Below are 13,253 nucleotides of genomic sequence, written 5' to 3'. Positions count from 1 at the left end.
GCCCCAGGCCTTCGCTCAGAGGGCGGCCGAGACCCCGGGGTCACTCCAAACACACACTGAGGCGCCCACCTCCCTGAGCCGGGATGAGAGCGGGACTCTGAAAGGAAACTGACTTTACAGCAAGACCTGAGCATGAAACACACACCACCTTGAGGAAGCCGAGTCCTGGGCCGACCCAGATAAGACACATCCTTAACGGTCAGGGGCTGTGTTTTTACGAGAATTTCTGTATGCCAGCAATGATACTTTATCTAAGACACTGAAGGCCACGTTCCACTTAACGTTCGACGGAGAACGCTCTGCAAGTGTCAGGTTATCATGACTGAAAACTGGCCCGTTTAAACTCAAAATGTTTGTGCAGAAAAATTCTACGTTTGAATGCCCCTCCCCATGCCCCCAGGGACAGAGGCAACCCATAACGTGCAGAAGGAGAAAAATAACGACGGACGCCGACCTCCCAGTCTGTCTGTTTCTGGGGTACCTCGTTTTCTTAAAAGGAAGGAGAGAAAGGAGTCGATGGGAAAGAATCCAGATGCCGTAGCGATACACGTGGTCCGAGGTCAGCACCCAAAAAGGCTCGGCTTTTTAAAATCATCCTGCCCACACCCAGTGCAAAGACAGCCCAGGGAACAAACGTGCAGAATCCCTCCTCCCGTAGCAGGCTTCCCCGGCTGGCAGCTTTATTCACATAAACACACTGTGATACCACAAGATCCAGAAATGCATCACAGCCTTGATGTGATTCCCAAAGACCCCAGGACAAAGCACAGGGGCCTTACTTCTTCCGCGTGGCTTGGAAAAGTCTCTTTAAACAAACAGAAATAAAGCCCTCCCTCGAGGTCGGAGGCTTTCCTGCAAGTGTGAAGCGTTACTCACGCACGTCACACCGATAAATTAGGAGTCCGTTTATCGCTGGGGCTTCTTGAACAAGCGTCCGATTGGACAGCGTTAAATAAGGAAAAGTACAAGCCAGGAAGAGGGCCGGCAACCCCAGGGCTTAGGAAAAAACGTGACAAACGCAGAGAGGCGGCTAGCTGGAGGGACACAAGTTTTCACGAGTGACAGAAAGCCAGGATGTTAAGAAATGTGGGGGACGGGGGGTCAGATGCAAAGCAGCCAACTACAGCCCGGGAGGTGGGATGTGCGTCTCTGCGGCTCTTTTCCCAGCCAGAGAGCAGAGCAGAGGGTCTGGAGACAGCGACCCTATCGCTTTCCTTCAAGGAGACGGCGCAGGTGACGCTGCTTTCTGACGCCTGACTTCCTAAACACGTTCAAGGCTGGTGACATCAAGATAAAAGACTGCCTTGGCCGGAGCCACAGGAAGTCCCCAGCCACGAACCTGGAGAAATGCCCTCCTTAAGCCCCCGGGATGCGGCTCGATGTTGGGGTCCTGGGAAAAGATTGCCGAGGGCTGAGATGGGGCATTTGTAAATCGCGTACCTCCCGACAAAACCTCCACCCGGACTTGGGTTGTTTTAAGGTGGGAATCAGAGATAAGTCTGGTGTCTTTTTCTTTTTAGGGCCACACCGCGCAGCATGTGGCATCCTAGGGCTCCGACCAGGGATCGAACCCATGCCGCCTACACTGAGAGCACGGAGTCTCAACCACTGGACCAGCCAGGGAAGTCCAGGGGCTTTGCCTCTTGAAGAAAAGCAATTCGTTTAAAATAAGTAAATAAATAAAAGTAGTTCTAAGTGTTAGAAACGGTCTTCCCGTTTCCCCAATGGCGTAAGCAACCCACAAGGACCCCCAAAGATAAAATGATCCCTGGTACTATTTTTAACTCAATGCCCCCCGCCCCCCATTGGTGTTTAAAAGAGAATGCAAGAGCCGTTTCCAGGAATCAAATCTAAATCAGCCCTCTAAGAGCCGGCCGCGGGCACGTGAGGGTCCTCCGTATTCAAAAGCAGGGTTTCCAAGGAGTGGGGACCGCCTTCTCTATGTTCATCCCAAGAAAAGTGATTCTGGGGAAACCGGACCTTTGAAGCATCAGACTCACAGAAAACCCACCTCAAGACCCATGAGCTACAGGGCTCACAAGGACTGTGAATTCAGGCAAGGGGAGAAAAAAGACTGATTCATGGCAGAAAACACACCACAACCAACACCTCTTTTCTGCTTTTTTTTTTTTTATAAGCGGTTGCACTGCAGACTCACTGTTAACATTTTCCACCAAACATAAAACTGGTGTCTCTTGAAAACAGGGCGTCTGGCGAGAGTGTCTCTCCCCGGCTACCCAGAGGCAAGTTTCCCACGTAAGTGACAGTGTAAATAGGTTCCTTCACCAACCAATGGCTAACACCCACGGATGGTGTCAGTGGAGGACACACCGAGGTTTCATCCTCGCTGCCCATCGGTTTCAATCTTTCTTCGATTTACCCCAAACCGTCCCTCGCAGAGAACACGAATGCTGCAGGTATGGAATTATCTAGGAGGCAAAACATCCCTGCCGGCCGTGCTTCTGTCGCCGAGTTCAGCATTTGCAATCCTATCAGCGGACACCTAGGGCTTTGATAAGTCATTTCTTTCCCTTGCGCTGGGACGCAAGGGGCCCCTCCAGAGAAGATGCTCATTTTCACCAGCTCTGGGCCACCCAAAGCCCATCTCTGTCCTCTGAGCCCCCCAAAGCCCCCCACCTGTCCTTTGGGCCACCCAAAGCCCATCTCTCTCCTTTGGGGCAACCAAAGCCCGTCTCTGTCCTCTGAGCCACCCAAAGCCCCCCACCTGTCCTTTGGGCCACCCAAAGCCCATCTCTCTCCTTTGGGGCAACCAAAGCCCGTCTCTGTCCTCTGGGCCGCCCGAAGCCCCATCTCTGTCCTCTGGGCCGCCCGAAGCCCCACCAAAGGTCCATCTCTCTGTTTTGTGCATTTCCTCTGTCCCGGGCAGCGCGCCCACCGGCGGGGTCAGTACTGACAGCCAAGCATCCGACGAGAGGCGCCCACGCGCGGTCCCCCCCCCCACCGCCACGCTACACGAAGCTGCCGTCCCTGAGGCCGAAATAGCCGGCGTGGCCGGCATCGCCCAGAGGGAACGCCTGCTCGTGGCCCAGGCCCCACTCGCCCTCGTCCTCATCCTCCAGCTCGGCCGCGGCGCCGCGCGCATTCTCGTACAGGAAGATCTGCTCGTGCACGTGCGCGGGGGCCAGGCGGTTCCGCTTGGCACTGACGACGTTGGCCGAGGAGCCGAAGAGGCGCTCGGGGCAGACGCGCGTGGCCGCCACGGACCAGTACTTCTGCAGCACCCTGGGCAGCAGCGGGAAGAGCGCCAAGCGGTCGGACCACCACCTGAGGGGGTCCTCGTTGAGCCCCAGCACCTTCTGCGACTTGAAGTTGCTGAGCTCCTCCACCACCTGCGCGCGCCAGCCGTCCTGGTCCTCGACTCCCGCCGCGGGGCAGAAGATCTCGGCCAGCATGTCGTGGATGACGCTGGCGGGCGGCGGCGTGGCCGAGGGCGCCGGCTTCTTCACGGGGGGCTCCTCGGGCGGGGCGTACAGCTGGTCCCCGGGGGCGCGGTAGGCGCCGTCCTTGGCCTTGTCCAGGAGCCCCTTGGCCTCCTCCACCACCCTGTTCTCCACCTGCTGCCTCTCGAAGGTGGACAGGAAGGGCAGCCTCTTGTAGCGCGGGTCCAGGAAGGTGGCCACGTTGAGGAACATGTCGATCTCGGGCGTCTCCTGGTAGGTCTTGGCGAGCTCCTTGGCGATCACCTCCTTGGCCATGCTGATCTCCTTGGAGTCCGTCTCCTTGCTGTTGAGCGTGCTGTTGAGAAGCATGTGCAGCAGGGGCTTCACCATGCTGATGGTGGGGTACTTGGACCCGGACAGCATGTCGGCCACCTGCTTGAAGGGCTGCAGCAGGTCCACCAGGCCCTCGATGGTGGCCCACTCGGCGGCCTCCAGCAGGAGGTGGTGGTTGTTGCTGTCCTCCAGGAGGACCCCGGCGATGGCGAACTGCTGCTCCTTGAGGCGCTGCAGCATGGCCAGTGTGCTGCCCCACCAGGACACGCGGTTGCTGACCAGCATGCAGTGGGCGGCGTTCTGCTGCTTCTGCTTCTCGTACAGCATGTACATGGCCACGGTGGACTGCTGGAAGTACTCCACCAGCCTGCGGCAGCGGCCGAGCAGCGCGCCCAGCTTGGGCAGCCGGAAGGCCTGCTGGATGCCCGCGTCGAACGTGTGGCCCAGGCAGGGCATCTGCACCGCGATGTCCAGCAGCGAGCAGGCCTTGGCGATGTCCTTGCCACGGTCCGTGGTGGCGCTGAAGACCTTGGAGCTGACGCCCCACTCGATGAAGGCTTCGTACAGGACGCGCGTGATGGTCTCGGCCGCGTTGTCCTCCGGCACCTCGAAGGTCTTGAGGCAGCGGGAGCCCAGGAAGAGGCCGTGGGGGGCGGCGCGGCCCAGGAAGTGCGCGGCCAGCGTCACGTAGGTCCGATTCTGGCTCTCGCTGCGCCACAGGTCGGTGGAGATGCCGCACCACGCGGCCTCCGCCAGCTCCTTGAGGACCGCGTCACGCACGGCGCCGTAGCGCTCGGGGATGGCCTTGCCGCAGAAGAACTTGCGGCTGGGCAGCTCGTAGCGCGGCTCGGCCGTCTTCAGCAGCACCTTGAACGTGGGCTCGTCCACGATGGACGCGGGATAGAGCCCCTCGCAGATGAGGCCCATGACGGCGGCCGTCAGTTCCTGCTGCCTGCGGCCCTCGTGGCCGTGCACCGCTGCCGCCGCCGCCGCCGCCTTGGCGGCCGGCGGCTCCTGCGCGCTCTGCTGCGCGGCCTCGGGCTTGAGCTTGGAGAAGGCGCTGGCGAAGGCCTCGCGCATCTGCTCCGTGTTGCTCTTGACAAACTCGCAGAACTCATCGGGGTGGTTCTTCTCCAGGTGGTAGGACAGGTTGGAGGTGTTGCCCGAGTAGGCGATCTGGGCCATGCAGATGCGGCAGTAGATCTTCTTCCACTGCAGGATGCAGCCCTCGGCGTTCGTGTCGAAGCCGAAGTAGCGCCACACTTTGCTCTTGGCGCGCGGATGCGCCACCAGCTTGAGGTCGGTCTGCGCGCCCTCCAGGCTCTTGCCCTCCATTGCGCCACCCGGGCCGGGCCTCGCTCATTCGGGACGACCTGCCGAGAAGCAGCGAGACAAACACAGCGTGAGAAGAGACCCGGCTCCGGCCGGCGGGGAGCGGGGCTGCTCCGGAATCAAGGGCGCACGCAGAGGGTCCCCGGGGGCCGCCGCTCCGGCTCGTGGCTTTGGCACAGCAGAGGGGCCAGTCTGACAAGCCAGCAACTCTTCCATCCAGGTGCGTCCGAAGACACGCGTTTTTTTATTGTTAGTTTTGGGATCGTCTTTGGACTCCTGATGACAGCTCTTTCCTCACCTGAGCTGCTTTACTCTGTCCTGTTCTAGGAAATCCAAGCAGGGGGGCCTGTTCTCCAGACGGAGGCCACATTCCCAAGCGCCCCGCCAGCCCAAGACGACCCACCTCCCCAACCGAAAACCTGGTCGTCAAGTACGCGTGCCACACGCCACCATCAGATGTGGCTCCAATCAGAAGATGGAAACAGAGCGGATATTAAGTTGTCAGAGTGGCATTAATACGAGCTTTTTCTAATTTTATGTTTTGAAATGATGCCTTTTTGACCACAATGAGATCTCACCTCACCCCCACCCCCAGCGGAATGGGTTTCATCAAAAAGAACACAAATAACAAATGCTGGTGAGGGTGTGGAGAAAAGGGAACCCTCCTACACCATTGGTGGGGATGTAAACTGGTGCAGCCACTATGGAGAACAGGATGGAGGTTCCTTAAAAAGAGATGCTGTATGATTCAGCAATCCCACTCCTGGATATTTATCCGAAAGAAACAAAACCACTCATTAGAAAAAAGATCCATGCACCCCCATGTTCACAGCACCACTATTCACAACAGCCAAGACATGGAAGCAACCTAAACGTCCATCGTCCACGGACAGAGGGATGGATAAAGAAGATGGGGTACATATATACAGTGGAGTATGACTCAGCCATGAAAAAGGAACGAAATTGCACAATTTGCAGCAACATGGATAGGCTTGGAGATTATTATGTTGAGTGAAATAAGTCAGACAGAGCAAGACAAATATTGTATGGTATCAGTTATATGTGGAATCCAAAAAAAAATTTTTTTTTCAACTAGTGAATATAACAGAAAAGAAGCAAACTCACAGATATACAGAACAAATTACTGGTTACCAGTGGGGAGAAGGAAGGGAGAGGGGCAATATAGGGGAAGGGGATTGAGAAGAACAAACTATAATACTCGGTATAAAATAAATAAGATACAAGAATATATAGTACAACACAGGAAATACAGCCAATATTTTATAACGACTATAAATGGAGTATAACCTTTAAAAACTGTGAGTCACTATGTTGTACACCTGAAACTTATATAATATTGTACATTAACTTATATCAAAGAAAGTTAAAAATATTACCTTCTGAACTGCACATGCTCTAGTTATTTTGTTTTTTTTTTTAATCTATCTACCTATCTATCTATCCATCATCCATCACTTTATCTATCTATCTACCTATCTATCCATCCACCTATCTATCCATCCATCCATCCATCACTTATATCTATCTATCTATCTACCTATCTATCCATCCATCCATCCATCACTTATATCTATCTATCTACCTATCTATCTATCTACCTATCTATCCATCCATCCATCACTTATATCTATCTATCTATCTACCTATCTATCTATCCATCCATCCATCACTTATATCTATCTATCTACCTATCTATCCATCCATCCATCCATCACTTATATCTATCTATCTATCTTGGCTGCGTCAGGTCTTCGTTGAGGCATGCGGCATCTAGTTCCCCGACCAGGGATCGAACCTGGGCCCCCTGCATTGGGAGCACAGAGACTAACCCACTGGACCACCAGGGACGTCCCTCTATTTTTCTCCTGGCTGCATCTGGCATCAGGAACCAGATTGGGGCAATAATGGATTTCTCAATCCCTGGAACTTCTCAAAATGCCCACCGTGGGCACTCACACCTGGGCACAGAGACACCTACGAGCTGTGGTGCAGCATTGCCCAGCTGTCAGGGGGACGCATTCGGCGTCCCGGAGCTGCCAGTCAGGGCCAGGACACCCAAAAGGGCAGCTGAGCTTTCTTAAAAGCTGCCTGTTACTCATAGACGTAGCAAACGAACTAGTGGCCACCAAAGTGGAAAGGTGGGGAGGGATAAATTAGGGGTTTGGGATGAACAGATACACACTACTATATATAAAATAGATAAGCAACAAGGACCTACTGTAGAGCACAGGGAACTACATTCAATAGCTTGTAATGACCTATAATGGAAAAGAATCTGAATATGTATGTATAATTGAATCACTGTGCTGTACACCTGAAGCTAACACAATATTGTAAATCAAGTATGCTTCAATAAAAGAGAAACTTTTGGGCTTCCCTGGTGGCGCAGTGGTTGAGAATCCGCCTGCCGATGCAGGGGACACGGGTTTGGGCCCTGGTCTGGGAGGATCCCACATGCCGCGGAGCAACTAGGCCCGTGAGCCACGGCCACTGAGCCTGCGCATCTGGAGCCTGTGCTCCGCCACAAGAGAGGCCGCGATAGTGAGAGGCCCACGCACCGCGATGAAGAGTGGCCCCCGCTCGCCGCAACTAGAGAAAGCCCTCGCACAGAAACGAAGACCCAACACAGAAAAAATAAATTAATTAATTAATAAAACTCCTACCCCTAACATCTTCAAAAAAAACAGAAAAAAAAGAAATAGAAAATTTCGAATTAGGCATGAGCATGAATTTAAAAAAAAAGAGAGAGAAACTTTTAATAATCATAAACAAATATACACATATATGCCTAGACACAGAGAGAAAAAGATACGCTTTAAGAGCATGAATGTTAGTTTTATTACTTATTTGATTTCCTCAAATGATGCCCATGGAACAGACTTCCCCCTGAAATGGGTTAAGTCTGCAAGCTTTCAACCCCCTGTACAGCACTCAGGGGGTTAAATCACAAAGTGCACCAACCAGGCGTTTTCTGAGTGTGGGGCGTATGTTCAAAGCCAAAACCCAGTAACAACGACAGTGGTTTGAATAGTGGCCCCCCTCCCCAAATTCACGTCCCCCCAAAACCTGACAGTGGGACCTTATGTGGAAACAGGGTCTTTGCAGAGGTGATGAAGGGAAGGGTCTGAGATGAGGTCCCCCTGGATGAGGGTGGCCCTACATCCAATGACAGGGTCCTTACAAGACACAGGAGAGGGGAGACACAGACACAGAGGAGAAGCCCCGGGAACACAGAGGCAGAGATGGGAGGGACGCGGCCAGAAGCCCAGGGACACCTGGAGCCCCCAGAAGCTGGAAGAAGCGGGAAGGACCCTCCCCTGGAGCCTCCGGAGGGAGCGCGGCCCTGGGACACCTCGACTTCGGGTTTCTGGTCTCCAGAAAGAGACAGGATGAACTTCCATGATTTTAAGTACTTTGTTACAGCCGCCCCTGCACGCTCTACTGATGAGAACAAAACTATAAAAGCTATGAGTGGTAACATCACCCCTGGTGCTGGGCGCCCTGCGGTCAAAAGGGCCCACCTGAGGCTTTCAGGGAGAGGTCACACTTGGGGGGGCTGATTTAAGGGGCACGTCGGTAGCCAGGGATGGGGCAGAAGGATGTACTGCTCAGAGGTGAGGCCCAAAGTCTCCAGGACAGGGGGAGGGGATCCGATACAGCCAGGACTTTCACAAAGAGGAAACCCCCAAACCGCACATCCTACAGCCAAGCCAGGATGGGGCACCTGAGCGTGGGAAAGGTGGTCCCAAAAAGCGATGGGAACTGCACAGCGGGCACACCTGGGCTCTGGAATCTGAGCTGCCACATCGCGCGCGGGCCACGCAATTCAGTTTTATCAGATCCGACTACACCTGGATGATGATGGTGAATTACTGCTGTGATCTGGCTGAAGGAGTCCAGCGCCATCCTGGCGCAGACTTTTGCCCACAAAGCAGGAAGCATCCCTGACACAGTGACAACCTAAGGAGGCACCGCCCGTAGGGCCTCCCCCTGCGGCATCACCTCCTTCGGGCCAAAGATGTCAGAACCTCCAAGGAGGTGACACACAGTAGGAGGGTTCTGAGCACATACGTTGAAGGCGGCTGCACAAAGCCACCCTCCACTGTCTGGAGGGCAAGGTCTACATCTCCCGTCAGAGTCAGGAATCAAGGTTTTGTCAAAGCACCCTCTCCACAGGGTCCTTCTTACAGGGCGGCCTGAGCATCTCTGGGGGGGACCATGGCCAAGACACTGCCAGGGACGTGGCGAGGTCCTGCCTTTTCTCACATCAGAGACACCAGCCAGATCTTCCCACTCAGCTTCACCAACACAAGGAACATGTCACAAGACACAAGATGAAGTCACCAAGTGGAGAACCAGCTGCATTCTTCCCAGTCGGTACTTCGGGAAACTGGCAAGAACCAGAAACAGGGCCACTCTCCCTGATTTTTGTTTGTTTGTGTTAGAGATTATAGTTATTTTTCACTGGGAAAAAATGTTACTAGGAATAACATGTAAGTGACTTGTTACGTTACTTGAAATATATGTTGTAAATTTCTGTTTCAAATTTCTGTTCACCTTTTTTTTCACTTCAAATAAATTTAAATTTAATTAACATGTAAGTGAATAGGATCCATATGGATAAGTAAATGCCACATAAACAAAAGCTCTTTGGGGCTTCCCTGGAGGTCCAGTGGTTAAGACTCCACGCTTCCAAGGCAGGGGGCATGGGTTCGACCCCTGGTCAGGAAACTAGGATCCCACATGCTGTGTGGGACAGCCGAAAAGTAAAAATTTAGAAATTTATTTTTAAAAAAGCTCTTTGGGTGGGAGGGGGGGCGGGGGGGAGTACTTATTTTTTTTCAAGAGTCAAAAACTCCTAAGATCATGAAAACTGTGCTTTCACCTCCCTGGATCCACAACCCCCAACCGTTCGTATGTACACAACACCAACGAAAAATAACTTCCTCTTTATCGGTTTCTAAAAACCCTGCAGTTTGAACACCAGGAGCCACCCTAAAATAGCTTCGTAAGTGGGCCAGCCGACATCTTTTGGGGGTGTCAGCCCATCAGTAGAAGTCCATTTCCAGACCTACCTCCTATTTCCAACAGAACTCTTAAGGGAAATGTCTGTGTGGTATCAGAACGTCCCTGCAAAACACACCTGGATGACTTTCTCTCCCTTTCAAAACTGATGCATTTAATTTGTAACAGACAATCGCCACAGAGAATCTGGAAATCAGAGTCTCTTACGGGAAGTTTTAATCTGCTTACACACATCTCTATCAAGGCACAGCCTGCAGCGATCGTGAGTTTGTAATGATCCTGTTTACAGATAGCGCATTTTAAGGTTACATTCAGGGGTGGGTTACCTTTTCAGCATCTTCCTTCACCTTTTCATAGAATCCAGGTGAACTCACACCACACGCCTGTCCCCCACCTGATAAAATGTGCAGGACCACCCACAATTGCAAAGCGACAGTAATAAATGTGAGGCAGCTCCATCTTATCTAAGGAGTCCCAGTAAAAGTTATATAATTGCATTAAACATGTGCAGTGTGCACAAGCAACTCATCGAAACGCTGAGACGATCTACAGACAGATTCTCTAGATACTGAAGATTTGACATGCAAATATTAGCAAACTCGTAACCAAGGTAGTTTTAAATCTGAGGCATGATCTGACCGCTCACGGTGGGTTAGCAAAGAACTTCCACAATACCAAATGCACTTCAGGAATCACCGCTGTGGTTTGTCGTTATCCATTTAGAATATATAAATAAGAGAATATTTCCGTATCAACTATTTTATACTGTGCACGTTTTTATTTATATAGACTATATAAGTTATTTTTTAAAAAAAGGAAACATCTGATGTTTAAGAACAACAAACCCCAGCTACTCTCCATGTGAACTGGGCCTCTGGTTACTGTTTATTTAGCTCCATACCGGGGCAAAGTTCAATGTCTCCTCCCCCGCAAAGGTTAAGTCCAGTTAGGGGCAAATAAAAAATGGGTCCAAAAGCAGAGGAACAGTGCCACTTGGGACACCGGCCACCACCTGGCACATGGGACGGATGTTCGTTCACTCCTCCGCCCAGACCTAAAATGATTTCTAACCCCACAGACCACGTGGCTCGCACACAGCAAGCCCAGCAAGTCCATCTTTGGATGAAACCGCCCTCTGCAAAAGCCGGAATAAGGATGCCCTCGGCTGACACATGGCCTCATGGCTGGTTTGCCTTTCCACAACTTTATTTTTTTTCTCAATCAGTCAACAGGTGGAAACCACAGGGCAAGCCCTCAGGTTGGATGCACCTCCAACACGTTTCCGAGGCACGCATTTTGGGGTGCTGCTGCGATAACACCGACAAGTCTAAATTCCATCCTCAACTTGTCTTTTCTGCGAGCGGCTAAACGGGCTCCCGGGCGAGACAGCCAGACCCGTCTAGGAGCAAAACTGCTCGGAGTGGTGCGCTCCACAACCTGGGGCCATTTGGGGCAACCTGGGACAGCTTCCCATACGTCTTCACTGTTTACAAGCCAATCCTGATCTCAAAGGTGACTATGCAGACCCCACCCCCGAGCCCCAGGTACTGGCTGGGGTCTTACCCTCTGTTCATTTCTGATTGCTCTCAATGTGTTTTTTTTTTATAAAAGATACCGAAATCCAGCTTATCAGAAAACCAAATGCTCACCTCCCATAAACCTGGAAGATGTATTTCCCTTTGATGGAGGCCTGGGAGGGTGGAGCTCATATAAAAATATCTACTCCTGGTCGGAGCTGCAGGTTTGCAAAGTGTGGCCCCGGCAGCGCCCCTGCCGTCGGCGAGTGTGAGCGATTCTCAAGTATTTTCACAACCAAAGTCACATGTTCTTTGCCTTTTTTTCACCCCCGCGTCTCAGGGGTGTTGCCCAGACGCTGCTGGGGGTGCCAGGTCAATAGGGTGGAAACACGGGTGAAACTGAGACTCCATCTATCCCCTTAGGCCACACAGTAGAGAGACCGGCCACAAGGTGACACAGCACCACTCTTCGCACCGAATACTTTGTTTTAGAAAGTAGTCATCTGTGACCTAAAAATACAATGTCATGTATGCTCGCGTAGCCTAGGGTGAGTGTGATCTCCTGCAAATTAGGGCAGACAGAGATTCCTACAGGTTCCCCCGTTTTACGTCCTGAGCACGCCGCTGCGACCAGACACAGCCCCAGACGGATCGCCGCCACCCCCCGCTCCCCGGAGGTCCCCAACGTGCGTGCAGAGCGCGAACGGGTCCCCGGAGAGTTTGGGACCGGAGACGCCGCAGAGGTCGCGGGGGCCAGAGGAACAAGGTGCCCCAGAGCGGAAGCCCCTCCCTCCAGGCCTCGCCGCGCCCCCGAGCGCGCCCGGCGTCCCCCACCCACCCCGGGGAGGCCCGTCCTACCTGACCCTGCGCGCGGCCGGGCTCTCGAGCGCCCCCTCCTTCGCCCCGGCCGCGGGGCTGCGGGACGCGCGGGACCCCGGGGACCCCGGCCCGCAGTGCGCGGGGGGAGCGGATCCCCGGGCCGACCCCGGCCCGGGATGCGCGGAGCGGGGGAGGGGCGCGTGGGGACGGCGCACCTCCCTCCCCCCGCGGCCGCCCGGCCCTGCTTCCGGGAGCGCCCGGCGCGGCGCGCCCTGGCCAGCGGCCGGGGTCAAGGGCACGCGGGGCCCCGCCGCGCCCCTCCCCCGCTCCCCCCCCACCCCGGGGGTCCCGGCCGAGGGAGGGGCGCGACCCCGGCCGGGCGCCGCCGCCGCCGCGAGCCCCCCGCCCGCCCCTGGCGCCGCCGGCCGCTGACCTGGTTCCGCGAAGCCCGGGAGGCGGCGGCGCAGCAGCTGCGCCACGACCACCGCCGCGCCCACCGCGTACACTCGCAGGGCCGCCCGCGCCGCAGACAAAAGCGACATGGCTGCCCGGCCGCCGCTTCCGCGCCGCCCGCGGGACTCAGAGCCCCGCCGGACGGCGGAAACGCGCCCGCGCCGGCCCGCCCCCCGCGCCCACGCGCCCGCCCCGAACCCCGCCCGGACCCCGCCTGGACCCCAGGACGCCGCCTGACCCGGGGCGCTGGACCCCGGACCCCCGACCCCGGCCCGGAACAGGCACTCCCGCCCGCACCGCGGACCCCTCCCGGCTGACGACCTCCGCCCGGACCCCGGGACTCTGCCTGACG

The 13,253-nt window shown here is 54.7% G+C and overlaps 2 protein-coding genes across 16 annotated transcripts in view; both read right to left on the bottom strand.

The window, feature by feature from the left end:
* The window catches only part of DHRSX (dehydrogenase/reductase X-linked), a 343,888-nt gene extending 330,841 nt beyond the window's left edge, over nt 1-13,047 (bottom strand). For all 14 annotated transcript variants that reach the window (XM_089904865.1, XM_089904860.1, XM_089904861.1 and 11 more), the window contains exon 1: nt 12,882-13,047. In XM_089904865.1, coding sequence (XP_089760991.1) covers nt 12,882-12,990 — 109 coding nt within the window. In that variant the 5' untranslated portion in view covers nt 12,991-13,047. The remainder of the gene's footprint in view (nt 1-12,881) is intronic.
* On the bottom strand, nt 2,113-12,990 carry ZBED1 (zinc finger BED-type containing 1). 2 transcript variants are annotated; one of them, XM_022561934.3, is made up of 2 exons: nt 12,882-12,990; nt 2,113-5,107 (listed from the first exon to the last, which is right to left on the bottom strand). In XM_022561934.3, exon 2 carries the CDS (start codon nt 5,067-5,069, stop codon nt 2,970-2,972), a length of 2,100 nt encoding a protein of 699 aa, XP_022417642.1. In that variant the 5' UTR covers nt 5,070-5,107; nt 12,882-12,990; the 3' UTR covers nt 2,113-2,969. The 2 variants fall into 2 exon arrangements, with proteins under 2 accessions (XP_022417642.1, XP_089760983.1); XM_089904857.1 differs by lacking the exon at nt 12,882-12,990 and adding an exon at nt 12,488-12,559.
* Nucleotides 13,048-13,253: the final 206 nt, after the last annotated feature.

Source organism: Delphinapterus leucas, chromosome X, assembly GCF_059928025.1.
Source record: "Delphinapterus leucas isolate spDelLeu-1000000601 "Yukka" chromosome X, BTC_Dleu_Yukka2, whole genome shotgun sequence".
NCBI classification, from domain to species: Eukaryota; Metazoa; Chordata; class Mammalia; order Artiodactyla; family Monodontidae; genus Delphinapterus; species Delphinapterus leucas.
Note: the sequence above shows the minus strand (reverse complement) of the source record. Positions and strands in the feature narration are given on the sequence as shown.